This window comes from Phodopus roborovskii, unplaced genomic scaffold, assembly GCF_943737965.1.
Source record: "Phodopus roborovskii unplaced genomic scaffold, PHOROB, whole genome shotgun sequence".
Lineage (NCBI taxonomy): Eukaryota > Metazoa > Chordata > Mammalia > Rodentia > Cricetidae > Phodopus > Phodopus roborovskii.
Genome location: NW_026125948.1, coordinates 567,947 through 594,477, shown reverse-complemented (window position 1 = coordinate 594,477; position 26,531 = coordinate 567,947). Strand labels below are relative to the sequence as shown.

General features: G+C 34.6%; 1 protein-coding gene across 1 annotated transcript in view; it reads left to right on the top strand.

Annotated features, from left to right (window-relative positions):
• The window catches only part of Diaph2 (diaphanous related formin 2), a gene marked incomplete at its 5' end in the record, with an annotated part of 564,399 nt that overhangs the window by 57,415 nt on the left and 480,453 nt on the right, over positions 1-26,531 (top strand). Inside the window, 7 exons of the mRNA XM_051179135.1 lie at positions 1,463-1,581; positions 3,317-3,433; positions 5,894-6,012; positions 9,130-9,194; positions 13,961-14,065; positions 23,621-23,938; positions 24,734-24,848. Coding sequence (XP_051035092.1) covers positions 1,463-1,581; positions 3,317-3,433; positions 5,894-6,012; positions 9,130-9,194; positions 13,961-14,065; positions 23,621-23,938; positions 24,734-24,848 — 958 coding nt within the window. The remainder of the gene's footprint in view (positions 1-1,462; positions 1,582-3,316; positions 3,434-5,893; positions 6,013-9,129; positions 9,195-13,960; positions 14,066-23,620; positions 23,939-24,733; positions 24,849-26,531) is intronic.

Sequence of the window (26,531 nt, the reverse complement as noted above, 5' to 3'; positions counted from 1 at the left end):
CTGGGGTTGAGGATTGTAATCTGGTTATCCTTGCTTTATGTCTGATGTCCACTTACCAATTTGGTACTAATTAAATGGATGACGGATAATAAGGAGAATATCTTGCTCTGAAATATATACTTTTGATGTTCTTAATGTGTTCTGGTTGTAACTTCCTTCTGTTCTCATATTGTAATATGGTCCATAAACATTACCTAATTCTGTTTTCAAATAAACCTTTTTCCCTTGAAAATGGATAGTTAAATCAAAATAAAGTTCTTTGTTTACAAGAAACAAAGTGGAAATAATTTATTTGTTTTATGCTTTATATAAGATTATTTAGAAATATTTAAAATATATTTTAAATGTATTATAGGATTTTATTTTTATATTTTTAAATGTGTTAAAAATTGGTAAATTCTTATGCATGAATTTAAAGAAAGAACATAAAAATTGCTTTGTTTTGTGTTTTCCTTCAAGAATAGCCATTACATCCTTCTTCTTGAATCAAAATAGAAACAAAAATAGAAGGAAGAAATGCATCCTGTTTTCTTTCTTTATCTAATTTGAAGTACACCTTGCTTGCATTTTTTTTTAGAGTTCAATCTCAGCTCTGAACATCACAATCCCAGTTTGGGTATCACCCTTGAGCATCCACAGTGTTATTATCGATTTGAGGTTTCAAAGCTGCAACTTAATGGACAAATATTAAAAGATTTTCCAGGTGATATATATTGAGCCCAAAAATCTCTAGTGTGGCATGCTTATCCAAACATTTTTATATTATTATTATTTGGCAAATTATAAGAGATTTGTAATGCATGTGCTCATGATATATTACAGAAACAAATCATGATGCCCAAGTTGGTAATTTGTAATTCGGCTAAATGAAAATGAAAGATTGCAATGGTGGCTAGTTATATCTCGATTCTTAAAAAATGTTAGTACCCTTTTGCTTTAAAAACACAAAATATCATTCATAATAAATTTGTTCATACAATTTTTCCAGGCCATACTTGGGACTATTGTGCTTGAATATATCGTTATATTTGTTCTTCATTAATACAACTGATCTATATTTGCTTCATTTTCTTGGTGCCCAGAGGCACATATGAATGATCTAACTGCATGATTTCTGATGAGTATGTTTAGTAAAAATGACAGCATTGAATTTGGGTTGTAGCAATTAGTAGGTTATTTTTTGTTTTTGTTGTTGTTGTTGTTACAGAAATGATTGTTAATATTTTTAATCTGAACAGCCAAGATTTAGAGCATGGAAAGAAAATGTAAAGAATGATTTGAGGTTCTTTCATTTTGTAATAGAAAACTTTAGTTATATTCATTTTCTTTTAGGAAAGCAATGTCCTGGGTTAATGTTTGAAATTGCATCTGTGTACAAAGGAGTAATGTTATTCTGTCCTGATTACCAGGTGTGCTATTTTTAAATTGTCATTCATTTGCTGAATTTTATCATTTATATCAGGGTCTTAAAGAAAAGGAGAATGATGAGCTTGATATACAGTTAAGGGTGTTTGAAGAAAACAAAGAAGATGATCTTACTGAATTATCCCACCGTCTCAATGACATTCGAGCTGAAATGGAATATCCTTTGACAAACCAAATAATTACCTAATTTTACACTTATGTTTAAAAGCAGACTTGATGATATTTTAAAAATGTTATCAGAGTCTTTGTCTGTGAACAAAGTTAGAACTGCTTATTTATATTAATACTCCACCATGATGCTGTCCTTGATATCTATCCATGCTGAGAAATTGCTGCTGTGCTTTGATGGTGTACTCAGACAATTGAAATCTGCACAATGGCTCAGTGTATTAGAGATACACCCTGCTCAGTGGTCTCCGATAAACAAGAGCCTAAGAGCAAAGAGCCTAAGGCAGTATGTCTTACCAATAAGAATGAGCAAAAGATCTTTGAGTTCATATGTGATACTAGCTAAGAGATATTTTGTATTTATTTAATGCTAATCTACTTATAGATACATTTTTCTGGAAATGAATATCTTATTTCTTATAAGATATTTGTGTTCCCTAATAATAGAAAAATTGTGAGTTAAAATAGTAGCTTTCTATAACAAAGTGTTATAAAAGAGTTTACATCATATACAACAACATATAATCTTCCCGTGCCGACTGTCTGATGTGAAATTGTTTGAGATATAAGATGTGATTGTCTTAGTTCTGCAATTTGTTCCCCTCCTATTAAAATTTATTCTTTTGGATTCTATGAAGGAAGAAAACACTTGGGAATCAAAGTAACCTATGATATGTGCTTTTCTATCTATAATATTTTCTTATCTTTCTTCTTCCCATATTCTAAACAAACAGGAACAATATTTCCTTACTAACTCCATTAGTACTTCATTTGCCTTATGTTTCTTTATCTACTCTTCTCATCTCTTGGATAAAAAAAGATACAATGAATAGAAATGTTATTATAATAAGAACTGTTTAAAAATTAATAAAATCAAATTAAAATTAGTAAAAATAGATTTTTATCAATAAACATGCTTTGTATTGACAAAATTGATCATCATAATTCTATAACCATTTAAGGTCCTCATGATATATTAACTCAGCATGTGGTGTGTAAATTAGTACATTGTATGTTTAATTCTGCTGCCCATTTCGTGGTATTTCAGGGTGTTGGATTGATTTTTGTCTCTTAGTTTTATTTTATATCGACTTTAAATATACCCAGTACATATGAGTCCACACTTGACGTTTTTTCTAGATTATTACTAGTTCTACACCACTAGTTTTTATATCCTAAAAAAAAGTATCATAATGTTCATGGACTTTTCAGCTCAAGTATAAACATATATCATGTTAGACTTATTTAAATATTTAAAATAAAGCTAGTTTTGTGATCTTTTGACATCTGAATATTTGCTTGACAATTCTTTTTATCTGAGAATAAAAATAGACCTGCACTGGCTCTATTGGAACTATAGACAGATCAAGACAAATCCTCTTTCAACAATGGCATTGCCATTTCAATGGCTCTAATTATTATATTAAGTTGACAATATAATGGATGACCTGATTATTAAAGATGTTGATACCCAAACACTCTTGGAAATTTCCTTTAGGTTTGTTTATCTAATTACAGGATTATTATTTTTTTTCTTGATGTAGTTGTTTTAATGCTAGGTCATGGATTAGAAACCTTATTAACCATAATGGAAACCAAGTAATAAGTGTTTAATTTTAAGAAAATTAAATTTAAATTAAATTTAAATTAAATTTAAGCTGCTTTAGTCATAAATGCACTATTCATTGAGAATCTTTGATGTTTTCCTTTACTCACTTTCTACTGATATGAATGAAGTCTACCATCTTCTCTATAACATGCTGAAAGACACTACAGCTGAAAGCTATTTATTATCCATTTTGCAGCACTGTCTGCTTATCAGAAATGATTATTATATCAGGTAAATTTCATTTAGAGATGATTCCATGTATAATTTGAATTGGATATTAAAAAGAAGTTAACAAAGTAGTTGGGCTAAGGAAATCCATGCATTATATGTACATAAAATATAAGAGATTTAATTTTTTAGGCAACATTTTGAAAAAAATTCATTTATTTAATTGGACCAGAAAGCATAGCTGCATATAACTATCATACACATAAGCAACCAGAATATAAGTATAAATTAACCTGTCATATATTATTGGGTCTTTAATAAATTTTTCTTCTTGATACTGATAAATCAGTGAAAACATTAGAGTTGGTAGAACGTTTGAAATCTTCCTATTTTAACAAGTAAATTTTCATCACTTTTATAATGTTTAGTAAATGCGTGATCTTTAAATGCAGAAAAATATTGTATATATTTTGTGATTTTTAAATGCAGAAAAAATAAATATATTTTACTTTTGTCCAATTAAACTATTTTTAAAATTGGTAAATGTGATGTAACCTATAGAGTTAAGCTTTAGAATACTTGATAGGGTCTATATCTAAAAACTGGAAGCTTATATAGCAATAGGTTTATGGGTGACTGAAATTATAGTTTCATGACCATGGTCTTAAGTCAATGATATTTCTCTAACTTAATTTACACTCTCAAATGTATGCAATTATGACATACTAGGGTCTTTAAGTTCTCAAAACTTGCTTGAATAATAAAAAAGAAAGGCTATCAGAGTGTTAGTTGTATTGCCAACAAAAATTGACATTTTAAAAATAGCATATAGTGCTATTTTTTTTTCTTCAGGCTACTACAGTAATTAGATCAACATCTTGCTGCTGAGGAGACAGAAACAAGTTGAGACTACTAATGCATGCTTTTTAAAAACCACTATAAATTATAACACACAATGTGCGGGTACAGTGGTCATGATTATTTACTTACCTGGGAACAAAATTTGGCAGAAGTATCTATTCTTAATAAATACTAATTAATCATAAAAATTTTCCATGTGGCATCTATTAAAAATGTGTGTTATGTGAGTAAGTTCTCTCTCTGTGTGTGTATCCGTTTGTCCATGTATGTACAGTATTTTTGTAATTTTGTTTATGTGACCACAGACAGAGGCCAGAGGTCAAATTGGTTCTTGTGCACTGTCAACTTCTGCTAATCTATTGGTCATTCTCATTGAAACTGCAAGACTGCTATTAGCTTCATTTGTTCCTTCTACCAACCTCCCCAGACAGTTACAGCTGTGAATCACCATGCCTGCCTTTTTACTTGGGTTCTAGGCATTTGAAATCAGGTCCTCCTTCTTGCACAGCTAGTGTTTCTATCCACTTAGCTGTCTCTTGAGCCAGTGCCATCCTTTCATCTTAGTGTGAGATACCCTGTGAGATAGAGATATGTGATTGGTGCTTTACTAAAATTCCCCTCAAAGAGAAGATTTGTGTTTTTCTTAGTTCTCCAAGCAGTGGTTTACCACATTGAGGTTAAGGACAAATACTATTCATCTCCAGGTCTGATGATGAGTTTTAAAAGCCCCAGCCATGCAATACACTTCTTTTTATTCTTGCTCTTTTGAACAGCCACATTATTAAACACACAGAAGGGTAATTAGAATCTCTTTTTCTTTGTTTTACAGTTTTTAGTAGGTTGAAAAGATATGTTTAGTATTGTTTATGTCGTAATTTGTCTAAAGTAGCACTTTTCTGTAATACCATTGAATTTATTAATCTATGCCAATTTGTGTCTCACAAATTTTAAAACAAAATGTCCCCATATTTTTCCTTTTCTAGTCAGTGATTATTAGTAAGGACAGAATTACCTTAGGAGATTACGGAAGTGTGGTGTATTTTAAAACCTTTGATACATCAGACGCATTGCTGCTATTATTATGCCTATTAAGTGTATATTGATTTATACAATAGATGTTATCTGAAACATGTTGTATACATAAGTCTTTGCATTGGTCTATAATAGAAATGCCTCAGTGCAGTTTTGTAAATGATGTGACTATTCTGAGTAAATATTCTGTACTAAATCCAAGACGTTGCTTGCCACCTAATGACAAGAAACTCATCTTTTTTTTGAAAATGAGAGCTTGTGGCTGTCTAGAGCAATTTCTGTGCTCATAGAACTAGGGGGTTATTCATTTTCATTAACTTTAGAAACCTTAAGTAAGCACATGGGGTTGATAAGTATTTTTGAACATAAGCAAGAGTCTGTACAAACTAGAATATCAAGTCAGTACATATTTTCAGTTGATCATATCACACTCATTTTGGCCCCAAAATGTTCAGGCCATCTTTAAGTCTTAATCATATTTTCTCTAAGGAAATGTAAATGTTAGTGGAATCATTTTCTTATTGGTGCTGGAAAAAATAACTGAGTTCTTTTATCATTCTCTATCCCTTCATAAGAAAATTGATTGATGCAAGTAGAAATGTATTCTCAAATATTTTCTCTCCTTTTTAGGCCACAGTATTATAAAATAATTGAGGAGTGTGTTTCCCAGATAGTGCTGCACTGCAGTGGCATGGACCCAGACTTCAAGTACAGGCAGAGATTAGACATTGACCTCACTCACCTGATAGGTATGGATTGTACTCTCTGGTAACATTCATGATTCACACCTTCTGTATATTGTGCACTTCTGTTAGTACCTGCTAAATCTTTATTATGATGGCTGCTCAACTGTCATAAATATTAGTTCTGAAAATCATACAAATTGTCTTTATAAGTTCACATATATTGATCTTTCTGATAAATTTCACTACCACCAAGTCAGTTGACTGTCAGTTGTCATGCCCCACAACAATAACAGGAATTTTTTAAAGAAGGGCATACCTTGCTGTTTTAAAGCATGATGCTAGTATCCCTTAGTTCAGTTCATCCTCACAGAAAGATTGTGGGAGTTATGTGTGGAGTAGAGTCTCAGTATTTTAGACATGTTACTACTGGTTCTCAATTTTGAGAAAAGAAATGTCATGATAAAGAACTTACCTTAAGTAAGAATGCCAGATAGGATATCTTTGTAAAAGGCTCATTAGTGATGAAAGTTTCCCTTCTATTATATCATATGTCCTACGGGTCTGTATAGGGGTTTGTATTTATAGATAATCACATGGCCTAGAATGAAGCATGAAGTTGCTTGTTTTTAATGAAAAGAAGGTTGTTGTATAACATCTCTATAATATTTTTCACTTCATTGCTGAGGACAGAGTCACAAAGGAGTCAGAGATTGCACATTGTTTCTCATATATCATTTTATTTTTATAATGAGATTCCATACTTAATGTAGGCAATGTAGAGTAATGACAAATATCAAAATCACATGTTTTTCAACAAATACATTTTAAATAGCTTTTTCTTTATGCACGTGTCTGTCTTTCAATGTAACTACTTGTAATCTGAATTTTCATAGAGCATTGTGAAGTTTTGACCATGTTTGCATTCAAATTGGAACTGTTTACTACGTGTCATTATGATCTATCATGATTATTTCAAATACTGCGCAGTTATTGTTTTCTGTTATTATGACTTCTAGATTGTATTCACAGCCTTAAAATTGTAAAACAATCTACTAATTGAACTCCGTCACCCAAAAATAATGTTTTTTTGTTTTTGTTTTTGTTTTTTGAGACAGGATTTCTCTGTGGCTTTGGAGGCTATCCTGGAACTAGCTCTTGTAGACCAGACCGGTCTAGAACTCACAGAGATCCTCCTGCCTCTGCCAGCTGAGTGCTGGGATTAAAGCCATGCTTCATCAACACCTGGCTCAAAAAATCTTTTTTAATAGCTATCTTAACTGATCATTCTTGTATGTAATTGCTGTACATTCTCTTATTGCTTTTTCACAGTTAATTGATATCAGTGATGCTAGGAATTTCAAAGACCAAATATTTTTACAAAGCCTCAACCTTGAACTATGTGAGCTACTTTCCCTTCCAATTATTTTTGAAAAGTTTATGGATATTGTGGAGCTTTCATTGAAATATACATATGTAAGCATATGCAAATACAAATATATGCAAAGTTGTTCAAAAGATGCAGGGATCTCTATTTGAATATCTCTTGTACCTGTGTATTCTAATCTGGGCCTATTTCACATTTCTGTACATCTATTGTTTTTCTTAAATCATAGCTGATCCTTTTCTAAAACTTGAATAAGTTCACATTGGAATTTAGTTAGAAATCAAAGTAAAAATCATTGTCAGCTTTGACTTGCATTACTCTTATAAGACCTCTTTTGACAATACAACTTGCCTGATTGTATGTAACATTCTAACATTTTTTACAATATGAAGCACATTAAATACTTGTAACAAGAGAGAGTGCTTAGGAGTTAAGAATATGACTTGGTCTTGCAGTGTACCTGCAAGTCTGGATACCCACCACCTTCATGACAACTCAGAACCATCTGAAATCTGTTTGATCCTATGCCCACTTCTGGCCTCTGTGGGCAATGCAAGCAGGTGATGAACAGACATATGCAGGCCAAAGATCCATAAATATAAAATAAGATAATATAGTTTTTAAAAATGTATAAAAATATACATTTGAGTTGAGAAAATTACTTATATTTTAATATATAAGCTAATTAATACATACATATGTAGCTAATAAATATAGTTTAGGTAAATTTTTATGTTTTACAATATAAATTAATAAATACATACATATATTAATACATTATATACTTAAAACCACAATTGTATTTAAGATCATAATGTGTATTGCTCCTTCAATTTTGCTATCTTCTGTCTTTGTTTCTCCTAGTCTAGTCATATACTGTTTGGATCACTGAAAGTGTCACTGAAAATAGACACATGTACTAATAATCTCTCTTATACTGACTTTATTTTAGGTTAATTTTTTTCTCATCAGTTTTCTTTACTAAAATCTTATGTAACTAGTGCCATGTAGCACATTTTTTCTGTGTCTGTCTTTTTTCATTAAGCATAATATTTTTGAGATTCAGCCATGTTGCAGTTCATGTATTGATAGTTTGTCCTCTTATATTGTTAAGTAGTATTCATGTATGAATATAACACAATGCATATTTTTGTGGCCAGTTTTATTCTTTCCAGTGTTCAACTATTGTAATAAAGCTGTTTGGGATCATTTATATAAATGTGCAATTCAGATATGTTTTATTTTCCTTTGAAGAAATATTGGGGCAACACACAAAGATACAGCCTGACACTAAAGAGGTGTTTCCATTACATTTATTAACTAGACCTGAATAATTTTGAATTTAGTTCCATTTGTGCAACATACATTTTGTTTCAGATCTGAATTCGAGTAAAAGATTTTACCTGAAAACCTGAACTGATGAATGTCACTGCTTCTTTCTCCCCAAGCTTTTTAGAGGATCATTTTGAGTTTCCATTTCTTGAACATGGAGTCTTTGCTTCCACTCTATATAATAATGTGCAATTTTCAAATAAATTCTATACTGGTAAAAGTTTAATTTTAATTAAAGACTTTCATTTCAGGGATAATTTCACCTAATTATTTAAGGATTGTTGAGGTTTTTGCTTTAATACCAAACAATGAAAATGCAGTATTATATGTTCATTATATTATAGATTAATTTCCCTTTAATGATACTTCATTTAGGAATTTCAGAATTGTATACTGTCATCCATAATTAGCTGGAGACTCTATCTATCTCATATATTTCTAATCATTTTCCTTCATCTGAATAGATGCTTGTGTCAACAAGGCAAAAGTTGAAGAAAGTGAGCAAAAAGCAATGGAATTTTCAAAGAAGGTAAGACAGGAAAAATAGTAGTCCTCAGTTTTAAATGTAAAATTTTAAAGACAATATATAAGAATTTAACCATAATCATATTTGTTTCTCAATATGAACTGTATAAGTTGTCGTTTCAGTTTTGTAGTACATTATACTACTAAAATCAAACTTTGTACAATATTGATTTATTTCCTAGTAAGATAAGATTGGTATGGTTTCCTTCGCTCCCATCCACCAAATTCATTTAGGTGAGAATACACTAGCCTCATACTTAGGGATATGAGATAAAATTAGCTAGCTGAAAGGCAATGTAGTTACATTCCTAAACAGATTCCTTTGCTGCTTTTCTTTAGCATTCATGCATGCTACACAGCTCCATCGAGAACTGGGAAACCTTTAGTTGCCTTTAAAGCTATGTCTTTTGTGCTGGTGATGAAATTTGGTGGTTAGAATGCTTTTTTGTTTTTTTGTTTTTTGTTTTGTTTTTGTTTGTTTGTTTTTTTTTTGCCATGAATAATGCCATGGCTTTGTTACTATAACAAAAAGGTTATTGGTATTGATAGCAGTCTATACTTGGAATGCATTATCTATTGCTGTCCCTTCATTTCTCTTTCTTTATAGTACTTGGAATTTTCTTATTACCACTTATTCAATGATGCTGTTCCTCTGTGTAGCCTTGTTTGAACTTGAAATTCTTCCTTTTTTCTGTGCTTATAAATGAATCGAATAAACACAATCATTGTGATATTATGGTTTTCTGTAGACATTACCTCAGCCTTTTCTTATTTCGTGAAAGCCTATGTACCGTTTCATTACTGTTTAATAAAATAATCAAGGTTTCAAGTGTTCCTCCTTCTCCTACCTATTTAGCCTCCTTCTTTCTTACTTGTTCTCCCTGTTAATAAATAGTAGATTGTCTCTCTCTTTCACATCCAGAGAGTATTGAAACAAAAGGCAGAGAAACACCCCCAGTGTTCAGATATCTGACAGCAAGACAAAGTACTTATGTATTGCTCACTCTTTAACTTTATGACTTACCTTATAGATTAGATCATCACTTTTTCTATCACTCTGGAAATTATAGAGTTACTTCAGGGCATTTTCAGGAATCTTTTTGCTCTTTTATGTACTAGAATAGATTTTAAGAGATTGAGTTGTGCACAATGAGATTGTGTGAAACTGTCTTTTATTGGTAAATAAATGGCATGTTTTTTAGTAATAGGCCTTTATATTTATTGTGACTTCCTTTTAAATAGCATGTCTTAAATTTCAGTTGAATGTCACTGGCTCTCCTCAAATTTGACTAGACATTGTAATATTGGAGTGCATTGTGATGACCTATCTTTGTCATTTTCTGTAATTACACAAGTTGTTCTGAAATTGTAGAAAAATCCAGTGATAATCACCAACTGAAAACCCATAGAAATCACTTGCCTGCCTCATGGGAACTAAAGGAGTGTAAACCAACAACCAGGGAGATTGTATGGGATCAACCTAGGTCCTTTATATGTGACAGTTGTGTTGTTTGGTCTACTCATGGGACTCCTGGCAATGGGAGCACGGACAGTCCCTGGTGCTTGGGCTTCCTGTTGGGAATCTATTCCTCATAAATATTGCAATGCCCAACCTGAATACAGGAGGAGGTGCTTGTGCTTAATGGCAACTTGATATTGCCATGCTTTGCTGAAGTTCATAGGAGGCCTTCTCCTTTCTGAGTGATAATAGAGGAAGGTTGGATTGGGGGAGCAGAGGGTATGAGAGAGGAAGAAGTGGACGGAGGGGAAGTTGTGGTTGGGATGTAAAATAAATGAAAAAAAATACAAATCACCTGCAATGTTAATTGCCTCTATTTAGAATGGATATATAACTTTAACCGAGTTACCTACATGTATTCCCTAGTGAATTATCCTGAAAGGCATTGTAAAATAGTTTTTCAGTTTTTTACTAGGTCTTTAAGAGTTTTGATATTTGTACAACATTATGATACCCATACTCCCTTCTTTTTCAAAATGTCATTGATTCCAAGATCTAATCTAAGCTTTTTCACTAATTCATTATTATTCTAACAAACAACTTATTATCCTTGGATTATGCTGTCTTCATCATTAAAAGAAGAGTATTAAGATAAGGAATTCAGGAAAAATATTCCTCTACTTCCCATATTTAGGTGTGTACCATTCCTATTTTGTGTGTTTATAGGAAGCATAGTATTAAAAGGAGAAAAAAAAATGTGTTCATGTGGAAAGATGCGTGCATATTTGAAAAGCTGTATAGGAAAGACTACCATTGGAAGAAGAGTTATGATTTTAGATTTAGGGAATTCATTTTGTTTTGATTATGAAGACCAAGTCTTATTGTGTCCTTCTTCTTGCAATAGATCTCAGTAGTCTAAGCTGGTTTTTATCTTACAATGATCCTCCTGTCTCTGCATCCTGAGTGTTGGTATTTTAGATGCTTATTACTCTGCCTTTTCAGCGAAGTAGAAAAACAAGGTCTTTGTAGGAGCTATAGATCCTTCACTTCGTATATTTGTTGTAGTTTTGGGATTTAGTTATATTATAATAGATTTTTCACATTCTCTCTAATGCATTTTTTAAGTAGTCAGACAAAGAAGAAAAAACGCATAATTAAATACTGTTTCAGGTTTGATGTAAACATACCCTGACACCTTTTTTAACCAACCATATTGACATTCTGTTATAGCCAAGGGTCATGTTTAATAGGAGGATGAATATTTACAAATAGGCAATGTGCTGCCCTATATTTCATTCTCTTTAAAGACAGTTCTGGATGGTAAGATATATCAATTTTAGAAACAGAAATAATATTTTGGGATAGTCTACAGACATATAAATCATTTGGGTTGGTATTCACAATAAAAAGTAAATAATATTCTGTTGGGAAACCTATACAGCATTTTCTGTAAATATGTAGCCCAACAAGTATCTGTTTAGAGTAATGGCTAAGGTAAGAGCTAGGACACAGTGCAGAAGTGTACATGCAACTTTTGGATATTTGGTATCTGTAGTACCCCACATTTTCACTTCTCACCCTCTTTTTCTTCTCTTCCTCTATTATGCACTATACAATTATTGATTTATTCTGGTGAATGCACATACGCACACATGCTTGTGTGTATTTACGTGTGTGTGTGTGTGTCTGTGTGTGTGTGTTTACGTACTGGAATGTGTCTGCCCAAGTGGAGAGGTCTTCTGCCATCTTACGTGGTTCAAGGATCAAACTAAGGTTGGTATGCCTTTGCACAAGTACAGCTGCCCTCATTTTCCTTCTTTGAGTTATTTTTTTATTTTATTTAATTTTATATAACAAAGTCCAATTAAATGAAAACAAATATTTATACACAATATTTGGGAATTTGGGCGTCGTTCTTTCCAAACTACTACCTGCTGGTAAGGGGCCCTGTCATGGGGGATTCAAAGATGATTCAGATATCCTGGCTGTAGTCTGTAGGGCTGTTTTGTCCAGCTGTTTTGAATGTAGGATCACCTTGTACTCTGTTTCAGGTGGTCTGGATTGATCAAACCACATTAGTCTGGAAGGAATCCACATCTTTTCATTTACTGTGGAAACAAAAATAGAAATCCTTTTCCCAAGTAACTTCTCCTTCAACTTAAATTTTGGAGTCAAAGCATTTTTTTTTTTAATTTATTATTTTACATGTCGATCCCAGTTCCCTCTCCCTCCCTCCCTCCCTACCTCCCTCCCCCATCCCTCCCTCCCTCCTTCCCTCCCTTTTACCCTCTCTGCCCTCTCACAAGGACTCTAAACACCCTCCCCTCCCATCCCCCCCACCCCAATTCCATATATAGGGGAATGCCATCCAGTTGGGGTCATGTAGATATGACAGGTCCTGTGAAGTAGGGACTAGGGCTTCTCTCCTGTCTCTAGATTAAGGCAGTTATCCCTCCATGGGGATATGTTCGCAAAGTCCTTTTTTGCACCAGGGATACATCCTGGCTCCACTGTCTGAGGTCTCTTAGACTGCTCAGTCCTTCTGGCTGAGACCCATATTCAGGGGGGCCTGAGTCAGTCCCATGCTGGCTTCCCAGCTATCAGTTTGGTGGCCGTTAGCTCCTCCTTGTTCAGGTAAGCTGTCTGTATGTGTTTCTGCCACATGGTCTTGTCCTCTCCATCTGCATCTTGGTTCTAGTGTTTATGTATGGGTGTTTGATCCTGTTTTGGAGTTATTTAAAGAGGGTTTTGTTAACTATCTGATAGAGAATAAAAGTTCAGTGTATATCATTTTACTGTCAGATTTTATGAATCACCTCTTTTTGGCTGCTGAGTGATGAAGATTATGACAACAATAATACCCTTGTCCATTTTGTGTTAATGAACATACTTGCAGTCATTGTGGGAAAGCAATTGTTTTTAAGATTAAATATTCTTAAGAATTTGTGAATTCATTACATAGTCTATATTTTGCTTTCTAATTAAATTTAAGAATGGGCATGTCATTAATAAATAATATTGATTCTACAATTGAATTTTCTATAGCAATCAAATTTCAATTATATGTGAACATAGACTTCATAATTCACCCCCCTTTTCCATTATTTATAAAAAGTAAATATTCCTTGTGTGGATACTTAGGTTCTTTTTTTTTTTTTTTTTTTTTGAGCATTATTAAGAACTTTATTTCTCTGAGTGAACTTTGAATGCAGCAAAGCAAAAACCATGCTGCATATTTACTATATAATGTTGTTCAAATCTTTCCCCAGTATGTCTCATTAACTATACATTTATGATCATGGTCATTGCAGTTTGATGAAGAATTCACAGCTCGACAGGAAGCTCAAGCAGAGCTTCAGAAAAAAGACGAAAAAATCAAAGAACTGGAAGCAGAAATTCAACAACTTAGAGCCCAGGTAATGAAAGAAAATGTAGACTTTGGTCAGAGGGAATTTGTGGGTAGAAAATTATCTTGTTAGTTAGTGGGAAAACTGTAATCACTGACTTTTTGGTTGTTGTTGACAGTTTCACATTTTAGTTGAAATAAGTGCAGTAGATATTTCCAACGGTAAATCATTTTAAAGTTTGGAAATAAACAAGGCTTCATTTGCTGAAACAGCCTTGAATATTTTAACAGAATGTATTACCCAAGATAAACTGTTTATGACATGTAATTTTCATGATGATTTGAAAATTTGTGTGCATAGTATTTTATTTTAAAAGGAATATAGAAATGCTCATAGATTTTAATTATCCAAAAACTTCTTGAGATCTTGGAATCTAGACTATCTTCAATACAAATACTATACACTTTATTTTTCCCTATATTCCCTTGCATTAAAAAATCTCTTATTAAGATATTTAAACTTTAAAGTTAAGTATACTTCCAATACATTTTTTGCCTTAAATGAAAAATATGACATTGAGGAGTTTGCCTTTAAATAGATATGTACAGTAGGTACAGTATTTAATATGTCTCTCCCCCAAAACATAGTGAGAAATTACTTCCTTAGGCACTGCTAAGCTGCAAAGTAGCTTTTTGATACCCATAGCCAATATCATTTATGCGTACTATTTAAATATTTGTTTCTTCTTTCAATATTATTCTATTTCCCTCTCTACAAGTCTGAGAACTTTGTTTCACTCTTTTTCTTATTCTCCCATTGTGAGGTATCTGTTTTCTCTCTGCCCTTGGCATTTTTCTCTGCTTTGTACTTCCTTGCACAAATGTCCCTCTAAGGTTCATATTTTCATATATCATCTTTTAGTATGTGTCAAGATATTTGAGTCTATCTTGCATTTCCAGCTGTCCCCATAGGCATGTTTTTTTTATTGAAATCAAATTCAGTATTTTTGATATTTTCCCTCTCCTTAAACCAGCTTAGTCTCTATTTTGAGTTGTTTAAAATTTGACACTTTTTTTTCTTTTTTTATTTATTTGTTTTTTTTATTTAATTTTATGTAACAAAGTCCAATTAAATGAAAACAAACATTTATACACAATATTTGGGAATTTGGGCGTCGTTCTTTCCAAACCACTTCCTGCTGGTAAGGGGCGCTGTCTTGGGGGATTCGAAGAAGATTCAGATATCCTAGCTGTAGTCTGTAGGGTTGTTTTGTCCAGCTGTTTGGAATGTAGGATCAGCTTGTACTCTGTTTCAGGCCGTCTGGTGTGATCAAACCACATTAGTCTGGAAGGAATCCACATCTTTTCATTTTCTGTGGAAACAAAAATAGAAATACTTTTCCCCAGTAACTTGTTCTTCAACTTAAATTTTGGAGTCAAAGCGTTTTTTTTTTTTTTTTTTTTAATTTATTATTTTACATGTCGATCCCAGTTCCCTCTCTCTCCCTCCCTCCCTCCCCTCCAGCCCTCCCTCCCTCCTTCCCTCCCTTTTGCCCTCTCTACCCTCTCCCATGGACTCTAAACACCCTCCCCTCCCAACCCCCCACCACAATACCATATGTAGGGGAATGCCATCCAGTTGGGGTCATGTAGATCTGACAGGTCCTGTGAAGTAGGGACTAGGGCTTCTCTCCTATCTCTAGAATAAGGCAGTTATCCCTCCATGGGGGGATATGTTTGCAAAGTCCTTTTGTGCACCAGGGATACATCCTGGCTCCACTGTCTGAGGTCTCTTAGACTGCTCAGACCTTCTGGCTGAGACCCATATTCAGGGGGGTCCGAGTCAGTCCCCTGTTGGCTTCCCAGCTATCAGTCTAGTGGCCCTTAGCTCCTCCTTGCTCAGGTAAGCTGTCTCTATGTACTTCTACCGCATGGTCTTGTCCTCTCCATCTGCTTCTGGGTTCTAGTTCGACTCAGTGTTTATGTATGGGTGTTTGCTCCTGTTTTCAACAGGCATTAGTTGAGGACTCCATGGAGAAGTTAGTTGTTGATCTCACTCTCCGGGAAGGGCATTTATGATAGCCTTTCCACGGAAGCTGAGATTGATAGTTGGGAGCAGTCTTGTAGTTCCCTCGACCTTTCTTTGTGTTCAACTTTATCTTCAAACCAATATTGGCTCCCTCTTTTATGTTCTCTCTCTGTGTCTCTGTCTCTCTCTCTCTCTTTCCTATTTTCCATTCCTAACCAGGCTCAATCCTCCTGGTCGCACATGACTTCCTCTCCTCCCTCTCATTTTGTCCTACTTCTCTCTCCATTAGCTGTCCTCCCCCACTTTACCTGAGGTCTGGGGGACTTGTCCCTTCCCAGTTCTGTGAGGGACTTTATATGAATCTCTTAGAATACAACTTGTATCCTAGTTCCTCTGGTGATGTGAATTATAGGCTGGTGATCATTTGATCTAGTTCTAAAATCCATATATGAGAGAGTACATACTGTGTTTCTCTTTTTGTGACTGGGTTACCTCATTCAGGATGTTTTCTTCAAGTGCCATCCACTTGCCTGCGAATTTCAAGATACCATTATTTTTTTCTGCAGAGTAGTATTCCATTGTGTAGATGTGCCACATCTTCATTAACCATTCTTCAATTGAAGGGCATCTAGGTTGCTTCCAGGTTCTTGCTATTACAAATAGTGCTGCTATGAACATAGTTGAACAGATGTCTTTGTTGCATTGATGTGAATCCTTTGGGTATATGCCTAAGAGGGGGATTGCCGGGATCTGTGGTAAACTAATTCCCATTTTCCTGAGGAACCGCCATACTGATCTCCAAAATGGCTGTATGAGTTTGCACTCCCACCAGCAGTGGAGGAGTGTTCCACTTTCTCCACATCCTCTCCAACATAAGTCATCACTGGTGTTTCTAATTTTAGCCATTCTGGCAGGGGTAAGATGGTATCTCAAAGTTGTTTTGATTTGCATTTCCCTGATAGCTAAGGATGTGGAGCATTTTCTTAAGTGTCTTTCAGCTTTTTTGATTTCCTCCATTGAGAATTCTTTCTTCAGTTCTGTACCCCATTTTTTAATAGGGTTATTTGGTGTTTTGTTGACTAGTTTCTTGAGTTCTTTGTATATTTTGGAGATCAGCCCTTTGTCGGATATAGGATTAGTGAAAATCTTTTCCAAGTCAGTGGGCTGCCGTTTGGTCTTGTCAACTGTGTCCTATGCCTTAAAGAAGCTTCTAAGTTTGAAGAGGTCCCATTTATTAATTGTTTCTTTCAGTGTCTGTGCCCCTGGAGTTATGTTCAAGAAGCGGTCTCCTATACCAATTTGTTCAAGGGTACCTCCTACTTTCTCTTCTAAGAGGTTCAATGTGGCTGGATTGATGTTGAGGTCTTTGATCCATTTGGACTTGAGTTTTGTGCATGGCGACAGACATGGGTCTATCTGCAGTCTTCTACACACCCTCATCCAATTGTGCCAGCACCATTTGTTGAAGATGCTGTCTTTGCCCCATTGTATAATTTTAGCTGTTTTGTCGAAAATCAGGTGTTCATAGGTGCGTGGATTAATATCAGGATTTTCAATTCGATTCCATTGGTCTACCTGTTTATTTTTATGCCAATACCAGGCTGTTTTCAGAACTATAGCTCTGTAGTAGAACTTAAAGTCAGGAATGGTGATGCCTCCTGAAGTTCTTTTATTTTATAGGGTTGTTTTGGCTATCCTGGTTCTTTTGTTTTTCCATATAAAGTTGATTATTATCCTTTCAAGGTCGGTGAAGAATTGTGGTGGGATTTTAATGGGGATTGCATTGAATCTGTAGATTGCTTTTGGTAAGATTGCCATTTTTACTATGTTTATCCTACCTAACCAAGAGCAAGGGAGGTCTTTCCATTTTCTGGTATCTTCTTTAATTTCTTTCTTTAGAGTAACAAAGTTCTTATTATATAGATCTTTTACTTGTTTGGTAAGCGTTACACCAAGATACTTTATGTTGCTTGTGGCTATTGTAAAGGGTGATGTTTCTCTGATTTCTTTCTCTGCCTCTTTGTCGTCTGAAAAAAATAGGGCTACTGTTTTTTTTTGAGTTTATCTTGTATCCTGCTAGTTTGCTGAAGGTGTTTATCAGCTGTAGGAGTTCCCTGGTAGAGTTTATTGGGTCGCTTATGTAAACTATCACATCATCTGCAAATAGAGACAGTTTGACTTCTTCCTTTCCAATTTGGATGTCCTTGATCTCCTTTTGTTGTCTTATAGCATTAGCTAGAACTTCTAGTATGATATTGAAGAGATATGGAGAGAGAGGACAGCCTTGTCTTGTTCCTGATTTTAGAGGAATTGGCTTAAGTTTCTCTCCATTCAGTTCGATGTTGGCAATTGGTTTGCTGTATATTGCTCTTATTATGTTTAGGTATGTTCCTGTTATCCCTGACCTCTCTAATACCTTTATCATGAAAGGGTGCTGAATTTTATCGAAGGCTTTTTCTGCATCTACGGAGATAATCATATGGTTTTTCTTTTTCAGTTTGTTTATATGGTGGATCAAGTTGATAGATTTTCGTATGTTAAACCATCCCTGCAATCCAGGGATGAAGCCTACTTGATCATGGTGGATGATTTCTCTGATGTATTCTTGAATTCGGTTTGCCATTATTTTATTGAGTATTTTTGCATCGATGTTCATCAGGGATATTGGTCTGTAGTTTCCTTTCTTAGTTGTGTCTTTGTGAGGTTTGGGTACCAAAGTTATTGTGGCCTCATAAAAAGAGTTTGGCAATAAACCTTCTGTTTCTATCTTGTGGAACAGTTTGAGGAGTAGTGGTATTAGTTCTTCCTTGAACGTCTGGTAGAATTCTGCACTGAATCCATCTGGCCCTGGACTTTTTTTCGTTGGAAGGCTTTCGATGACTGCTTCTATTTCATTTCGTGTTATAGGTCTATTTAAGTTGTTTGTCTGTTCTTGATTTAATTTTGGTAAGTGATAGTTATCCAGAAACTTGTCCATTTCCTTTGAATTTTCAATTTTTGTGGAATACAGATTTTCGAAGTATGACCTGAAAATTGACTGGATTTCCTCTGTGTCTGTTGTTATGTTCCCCATTTCGTTTCTGATTTTGTTAATTTGCATGTTCTGTCTCTGCTTTTTCGTTAATTTGGATAAAGGTTTATCTATCTTGTTGATTTTCTCAAAAAACCAACTCTTTGTTGCATTGATTTTTTGTATTGTTTTCCTGGTTTCTATTTTGTTGACTTCAGCCCTCAAGTTGATTATTTTCTGACGTCTGCTCCTGCAGGGTGAATTCGCTTCTCTCTGTTCTAAGGTTTTCAGTTGGGCTGTTAATTCATTTATGTGACTATCCTCTGTTTTCTTCATATGGGCACTTAGTGCAATGAACTTCCCTCTTAGCACTGCTTTCAAGGTGTCCCATAAGTTCGGGTATGTTGTATCCTCATTCTCGTTGAATATTAGAAAGTCTTTAATTTCTTTCTTTATTTCTTCTTTGACCCAGGAGTGGTGCAATTTCAGATTGTTAAGTTTCCATGAGTTTGCAGGTTTTCTGCTATTTGTGTTGTTGTTGAATTCCAATTTTAAAGCATGGTGGTCTGATAAGAAACAGGGGACTATTCCTATTCTCTTGTATCTGTTGAGGTTTGTTATGTCTCCTAGTATGTGGTTGATTTTAGAGAAGGTTCCATGTGGAGCAGAGAAGAAGGTATATTCTTTTGTCTTTGGATGGAATGTTCTATAGATGTCTGTTAGGCCCAGTTGAGACATAACTTCTGTTAATTCTTTTGTTTCTTTGTTGAGTTTCTGATTTGTGGTCCTGTCTAGTGTTGAGAGTGGTGTATTGAAGTCTCCCACTATAAGTGTGTGAGGTTTTATATGAGCTTTGAATTTTAGTAGTGTTTCTTTTACGAATGTGTGTGACTTTGTATTAGGGACATAGATGTTCAGAATTGAGACTTTGTGTTGATGGATTTCTCCTGAGATGAATATGAAATGACCGTCTTCATCTCTTTTGACTAGTTTTGGTTTGAAGTCTAGCTTGTTAGATATTAGGATAGCTACGCCTGCTTGCTTCTTATTTCCATTTAATTGGAAAATCTTTTCCCAACCCTTTACCCTGAGGTAATGTCTATCTTTGGAGCTAAGATGTGTTTCTTGTATGCAGCAGAAGGATGGATTCTGTCTTCGTATCCATTCTGTTAGCCTGTGTCTTTTTATAGGTGAGTTAAGACCATTAATGTTGAGGGTGAGTAAGGTCCATTGATTGTTGATGCTTGTTTGGTTTAGGTTTGTTGTTGGGAGTGGTATTGTGAATATATTTGTTCTGCTTCACCCTAGGTTTCTGGTGTAGTTGGATTATCTGTTGCCTACATTTTTGTGGGCGTAGTTACCTTCCTTGGGTTGGAGTTTTCCTTCCAATACTTTCTGTAGGGCTTGATTTGTAGATACATATTGGGAAAATCTGGTTTTGTCATTGAATATCTTGTTCTCTCCATCTATATTGACTGAGAGTTTTGCTGGATATAGTAGCCTAGGCTGGCATCCGTGTTCTCTTAATACTTTTAGAACATCTATCCAGGACCTTCTGGCCTTGAGAGTTTCCATGGAGAAGTCAGGTGTAATTTTGATAGGTCTGCCTTTATATGTTACCTGTCCGTTTTCCTTCGCTGCTCTTAATATTCTTTCTTTATTCTTTATGCTAGGTGTTTTGATTATTATATGTCGAGGGGTCTTTTTTCTTTGGTCCAGCCTATTTGGGGTTCGGTATGCTTCTTGTACTTTCATGGGCATGTCCTTCTTCAGATTTGAAAAGTTTTCCTCGATGATTTTGTTGAACATGTTTTGAGCACCTTTGAGCTGGGCTTCCTCCCCTTCCTCTATGCCTATTATTCTTAGGTTTGGCCTTTTCATGGTGTCCCACATTTCCTGGATGTTGTGTGTTAAGGATTTGTTGGATTTATGGTTTTCTTTGGTCGATGAATCTATTTCTTCTAGTTTATCTTCTGCACCTGAGATTCTCTCTTCCATCTCTTGAATTCTATTGGTTATGCTTGTGTCCCTGGTTTCTGATTTTTTGCCCAGCTTTTCAATTTCCAGCTTTCCTTCCATTTGTGTTGCCTTTATTTTCTCAATTTCGGTTTTCAAATCTTGAACCGTTTCCTTCACCTGGTTAATTGTTTTTTCTTGGCTTTCTGTACTTTCCTTAAGGAATTTGTTCATTTCTTCCACTGTTTTGTTTGTTTTTTCCTCCATTTCTTTAAGGGATTTTCTCATATCTTCTTTGAGGGCCTCTATCATTTTTATGATGGTGATTTTTAAGTCGTACCCTTCTGCTTCCTCTGCTTTGTTGTTGTGTTCCATTCTAGTTGGTGTAGATTCCCTAGATTCTGGTGGTGTCATGTTTGTCTTTCTGTTGTTAGGTGTTCTCTTGTATTGCCTTCTTCCCATAGTTTCTTCCAGTAGGTGTTGGTGGTGTCTCTTCCCTCTCTCTATGGTCCTTCCCGGATGGGCTTATGTGGATCAAAGATTCAATGTCTGTAGCTCTGTGTGGTCCAAGCTCTCTAGGAGGTTTCTTGAAAACTGGCGCTCTCCAGCTGAGACCTCTTTCTTTGGCAGGGGCCCGGATTTGGGGGTCAAGGATCTTGCAGGCAGGAACTCTGAGTGGACCAGCAGAGATAGGCGGATCTCTGTGAGGGGCCTGGGACTCCAGCAGAGGACTGGAGGCGGGGTCAGGGACCAAGCTGGTAGAAATTACAGGTGGTCACACGTGGATAGTCAGGTCTCCTTTGTTCGGAGTTGCTCAGAGAGGTCTCCGAAGTAGGGTGGACTGTTGGCTCCACCCTCTGTCCCAGTGCTCAACCAGAGAGGCAGGACCTTAGGTGGGGTAGGGCACAGGGTAGGGGGGGGGGTTGGCTGGAGGATGGGATGGGTGGGGGTGTATCAGAGCTCCAAGGGTGCTCTCAATGGGGACTGGAGACAGGAGCAGCAGGATCAGGGGCCAATCCAGGGAGTTCAGGCGGGGGAGGGGGGGAAAAGAGGTTGAAGGGGACAGGCAGCCCCAATTGGGCCCAGACTTACCTCTGGCCAATAGCTGGCAGAAGAGGACGAGGGCTGGGCTGGAACTTGAGAAGGTTTTGCAGGGTAGTGGGATCTCACTGGAAACTGTCGCTCTCCAGCTGAGACCTTGTTCTTCAGCAGGGGCCCGGATTTGGGGGTCAAGGATCTTGCCCGCAGGAACTCCAAGTCAATTTGACACTTTTTTAAATGCTGAAGTTTGATTTGTTTCTTGCCCTGTCCCTGATAATTAAAGTTAGTTATTTTATTTAAATTATTCCAAAGTATAAGTTAAAATTTATTTTAATCAGGAAGTTAACATAACATAACTTAGAATACTTTATTGTCCCAGTTAAACTTTGAAGTATCTTCCAAAATAAAAAAAAAAATGTACAAAATGGATATACAATTTAAATAACATTTGTAAGAATATTTTACAAATTGTCATGATTGTAGAAACATGCCCTATAGAATTCTCACTACTGCTTAAAAAAATCACTATGCCATGAAATTTCAAATAATAAAACATAATATTTTGATTATAGTAATTCTGTTAAGTGGTACTACTTTATTTGAAATATATTCATGTTTATTTTGAAATTGGAATCATTGTGATCAGTAATGTTTTAATGTTTATTTAATCCTTAAAACAATACAGAATTAAGTGTTGCTCATCTGTAATTAACCACCAGTAGAGAACATTATGTTATTTTCTGATGTTAGAAAGAAGTTATTTTCCCCTCATGTACTTGTGTATGAATGAATCTATGTGGCAAATAAAACTCCTTCATGAAGAGAACAGAGTGGAAAAAGAGGCACTTTCAAATGTAGATCCTCATGTTTTCCACTGTGTCATATTGATTAGTCGCTACAAACTTCTTTTTATAGGGTTGAGGATCAAACTTAGTTTTTCCTGTGTGTAAGGCAAGCATACCAGTAAATGGGTTATAAACTATGCTTTCAGTTAATGTTTTTACATTTAGTTTTCTCATCTGTAAGCATTGAGGTAATGACTAAATGTCCTATCTTTGTTACAAGGTTATCATAAACACAAATAGAAGAAATAGATGTAACATATTGATATGCTTATATTGCTATGCAAATGGATTCTACTTAGTATTAGTTACTAATATGTGAAGACAGCTAAATTATCTGTACTGTGAAATACTCTATATAAGGCTAATTGACACCCATGGGATTTGAATCCTTGATCTTGTCATACTTTAATCAAATTTTAATTAGCTAGGCTAACAGTTCTAAGCCCTATTTCATACTTCTTTGACTATATTTATAGTGAAATATATTGTTTCATCATATTAGAGCTTTTCATAAAAATCTTACAAACCACAAATTTTCCTTTTGTTAATATTTTTTTTGCAGAAATAGTCATTGTCCAGAGGAATAATAGTGTATATCATAAGTCTTTATTTATAGATATTGATAAAGTGTCTAATCTTGAAAGATTCGAAAGGTATATATAGTCTTAAACCCTGAATTACTAACAAATGTGTATACTTTGTGTTATATGTTCTTAGAAACATTTCAACTAATTACTGTTTCAGGGAGCTTCATCTGCTATCCCGGGCCCACCTCTACCACCTCCACTGCCAAGTGCTGGACCATGCCCACCACCTCCCCCACCACCACCACCACCACCACCTCCACTTCCAGGAGTAGTTCCTCCTCCTCCACCACCCTTACTTGGGATTCCTGGTATTCATCCACCGCCCCCACTACCTGTGTTTGGAAGCCCTCCTCCACCACCACCCACTGGAGGATTTCTTCCTCCCCTACCAGTACCAATTGAGCTACCATATGGAATGAAACAGAAAAAATTATATAAGCCAGAAGTATCCATGAAAAGAATTAACTGGTCCAAGGTAAGACTCTTAACTCTAGCTGCCTTTTTGCTTTTTCTGCGAGGGACAGTGTATGTGAAATGCATTGCTGTGAGTTTGAGATTATAAATACTGGCCTTACTGCTTTCTTCTCTGCATTTAGGACCCTATGTTTATCTTTAAATGTGTGGCCTAGATGACTGGTAGCTTACTCAAAACTTTGAAATTATGGTAAAGACAAAGGAATATCCAATTGAAAAATATGCAAACTTTATGATTGCAATACTATCATAATTGTAAATATTAAATATTGTGACATTCTCAATATCATTTCTTGTTAAGATTCTATTGTCTTTGGTATTTTTGGCCTTAGAGTATGATAAATATTTTCATTTTAAATGTTTAAAAGTTATAATTAAATTGTATGTAGGGAGTGCCCAAACAAATGGGAGGACAGGAGGGTTTAAGGTAAGGTAAATAATGTACATATTGTACACATACTAACATTTCACAGTAAAATTGTATACTTGGTATATCAAATATTTTTTAAAAATCTAGGTGCAAGTATAATGTGTGCAAGTTGAATAGGAATATACTGTACTATTTTGAGGGTCTTTTCAGTAGATGCTTTTAAATGTATTTTATTGTATGACCCATTGCTTTATGTACCATTTCTGTGTAATGACAGAATTGCTAAGTGTTCCTCTGAATATTTGTGAGTGTAATATTATATAGTTGAAACAGATTTAGTGGATAGATGAACAAAGGAAAGTCAATCTTTGAAAAATTAAACAAGGAGTAACAACATAAATGCTTATCATTGTTATTTTGATTTAGATTGAACCTAAAGAATTATCAGAAAACTGTTTCTGGCTGAAAGTAAAAGAAGATAAGTTTGAGAATCCAGATCTCTTTGCAAAATTGGCCTTGACATTTGCTTCCCAGATGAAAGGTACCTTTTATTTTTACACATTAATAATTATTGTGCCACATGTATTGGAATTCATTTTTCTGCTAAAATATTCTAATTATGTGTGAATGTATTGTTCTTCACAGTAAGTAGGGTCACATATAAATTCATGTACTAGCTATGTTTTATTCTTTAGCCAAAAGAAAAAATTCTCATTTGAAATTTGTTACCCATATATATTATTTAAAGTATAGATTTTATTATTTAATATATGTGTGCTGTTCCTCATAGAATTGATATTTTGCTGAGTAATATGATACTAATTATTTGCCTTATCATGCATCACCAAAATTTCATCATGGAATACTACTAATGCCTTTGAAATTTAGGGTTGATATTGAAGGAAGACTGGTTACACAGGGCTTACCTTTTCTCGCTTCTTAAATATATATCATTTATCAACCTTAATTTCCAGAAAAGCTCATAGTTTTTGTTACGAGCATATGTTCTGAATTTGTATCTAAACCTAATCCTTACAAAATATTATTGTGGATTTGAAAACAAGCATATATTCTTTATGATTATACCCTTAACGTTTTAAGGGTTTCATACATGTCATTCAGATAATATGAAGCTCTCATAATTAGTCATTGTGTGCAATGGAGCTTTCATAATTTATTTGAACATAATTTTAGTAGTTCAGTCAAATGTAGGCATTAAATTATATAAATAACTCTTTACAACTAACAAGTAGAAACATGCTATCTTTTCTTAAAAATGAGTGCTTTTGCCATATGTTTGATATGTTTTTTAATTTGGAGAAAGAGAATGGAGGAGAGAGTGGGAGAGAAGGAGGGACAGAAAGAGGGGGAAAGATCTGTGGTAATTAGAATGTTTTGCAGATCATTGAAATAAGTGTTAGTAGTCTTTCTTATTTTTTATAGTTGTCTTCACATTTAGAATTTTTCCAATTATTTGATGTATTGTCATTTATTATAATTACATTATAGTAGTTAATACTGATGGTTGTAAGAAAGTATCCATGTAGTTTGTTCTAAGAAAGCAAGAAAGATGATGACAGGAAGTAGAAATATAGATGACTCTTCAATTCTATCCTTAGACCTTCTGGAAAGGAAACAATTATTATTGATTTTTTTACATATTATCTAGTCGATCTATGTGGTTTTTATTTATTTATTTATTTACTCAATCTTTTATTTACTATAACCAAGTCAATTTAAATGAAAACAAACATTTATAGACAATATTTGGGAACGTGGGCATCGTTCTTTCAGAACTTCTTCCTGCTGGTAAGGGGTGCTGTCATGGGGGATTCTAAGAAGATGCACAAATCCTGGCTGTAGTCTGTAAGGCTGCTTTGTCCAGCTGTTTTGAATGTAGGATCACCTGGTAAACTGTTTCAAGGAGTCTGGCTTGATCAAGCCAAATTAGTCTGGAAGGAATCCACATCTTTTCATTTTCTGTGGAAACAAATATAGAAATCCTTTTCCCCAGTAACTTGTCCTTGAACTTAAATTTTGGAGTCAAGGCATTTTTTTTATTTATTATTTTACATGTCGATCCCAGTTCCCTCTCCCTTCCTCCCTCCCTCCCATTTTAAAACATTTTTCCATTGTTTTTCATTCTTGTCTTCAGTAGTGATATTATTTCTTATTTATCAACTGTGTTCTTTTTATATATTGTATATAATTACGTGTTGTGTGT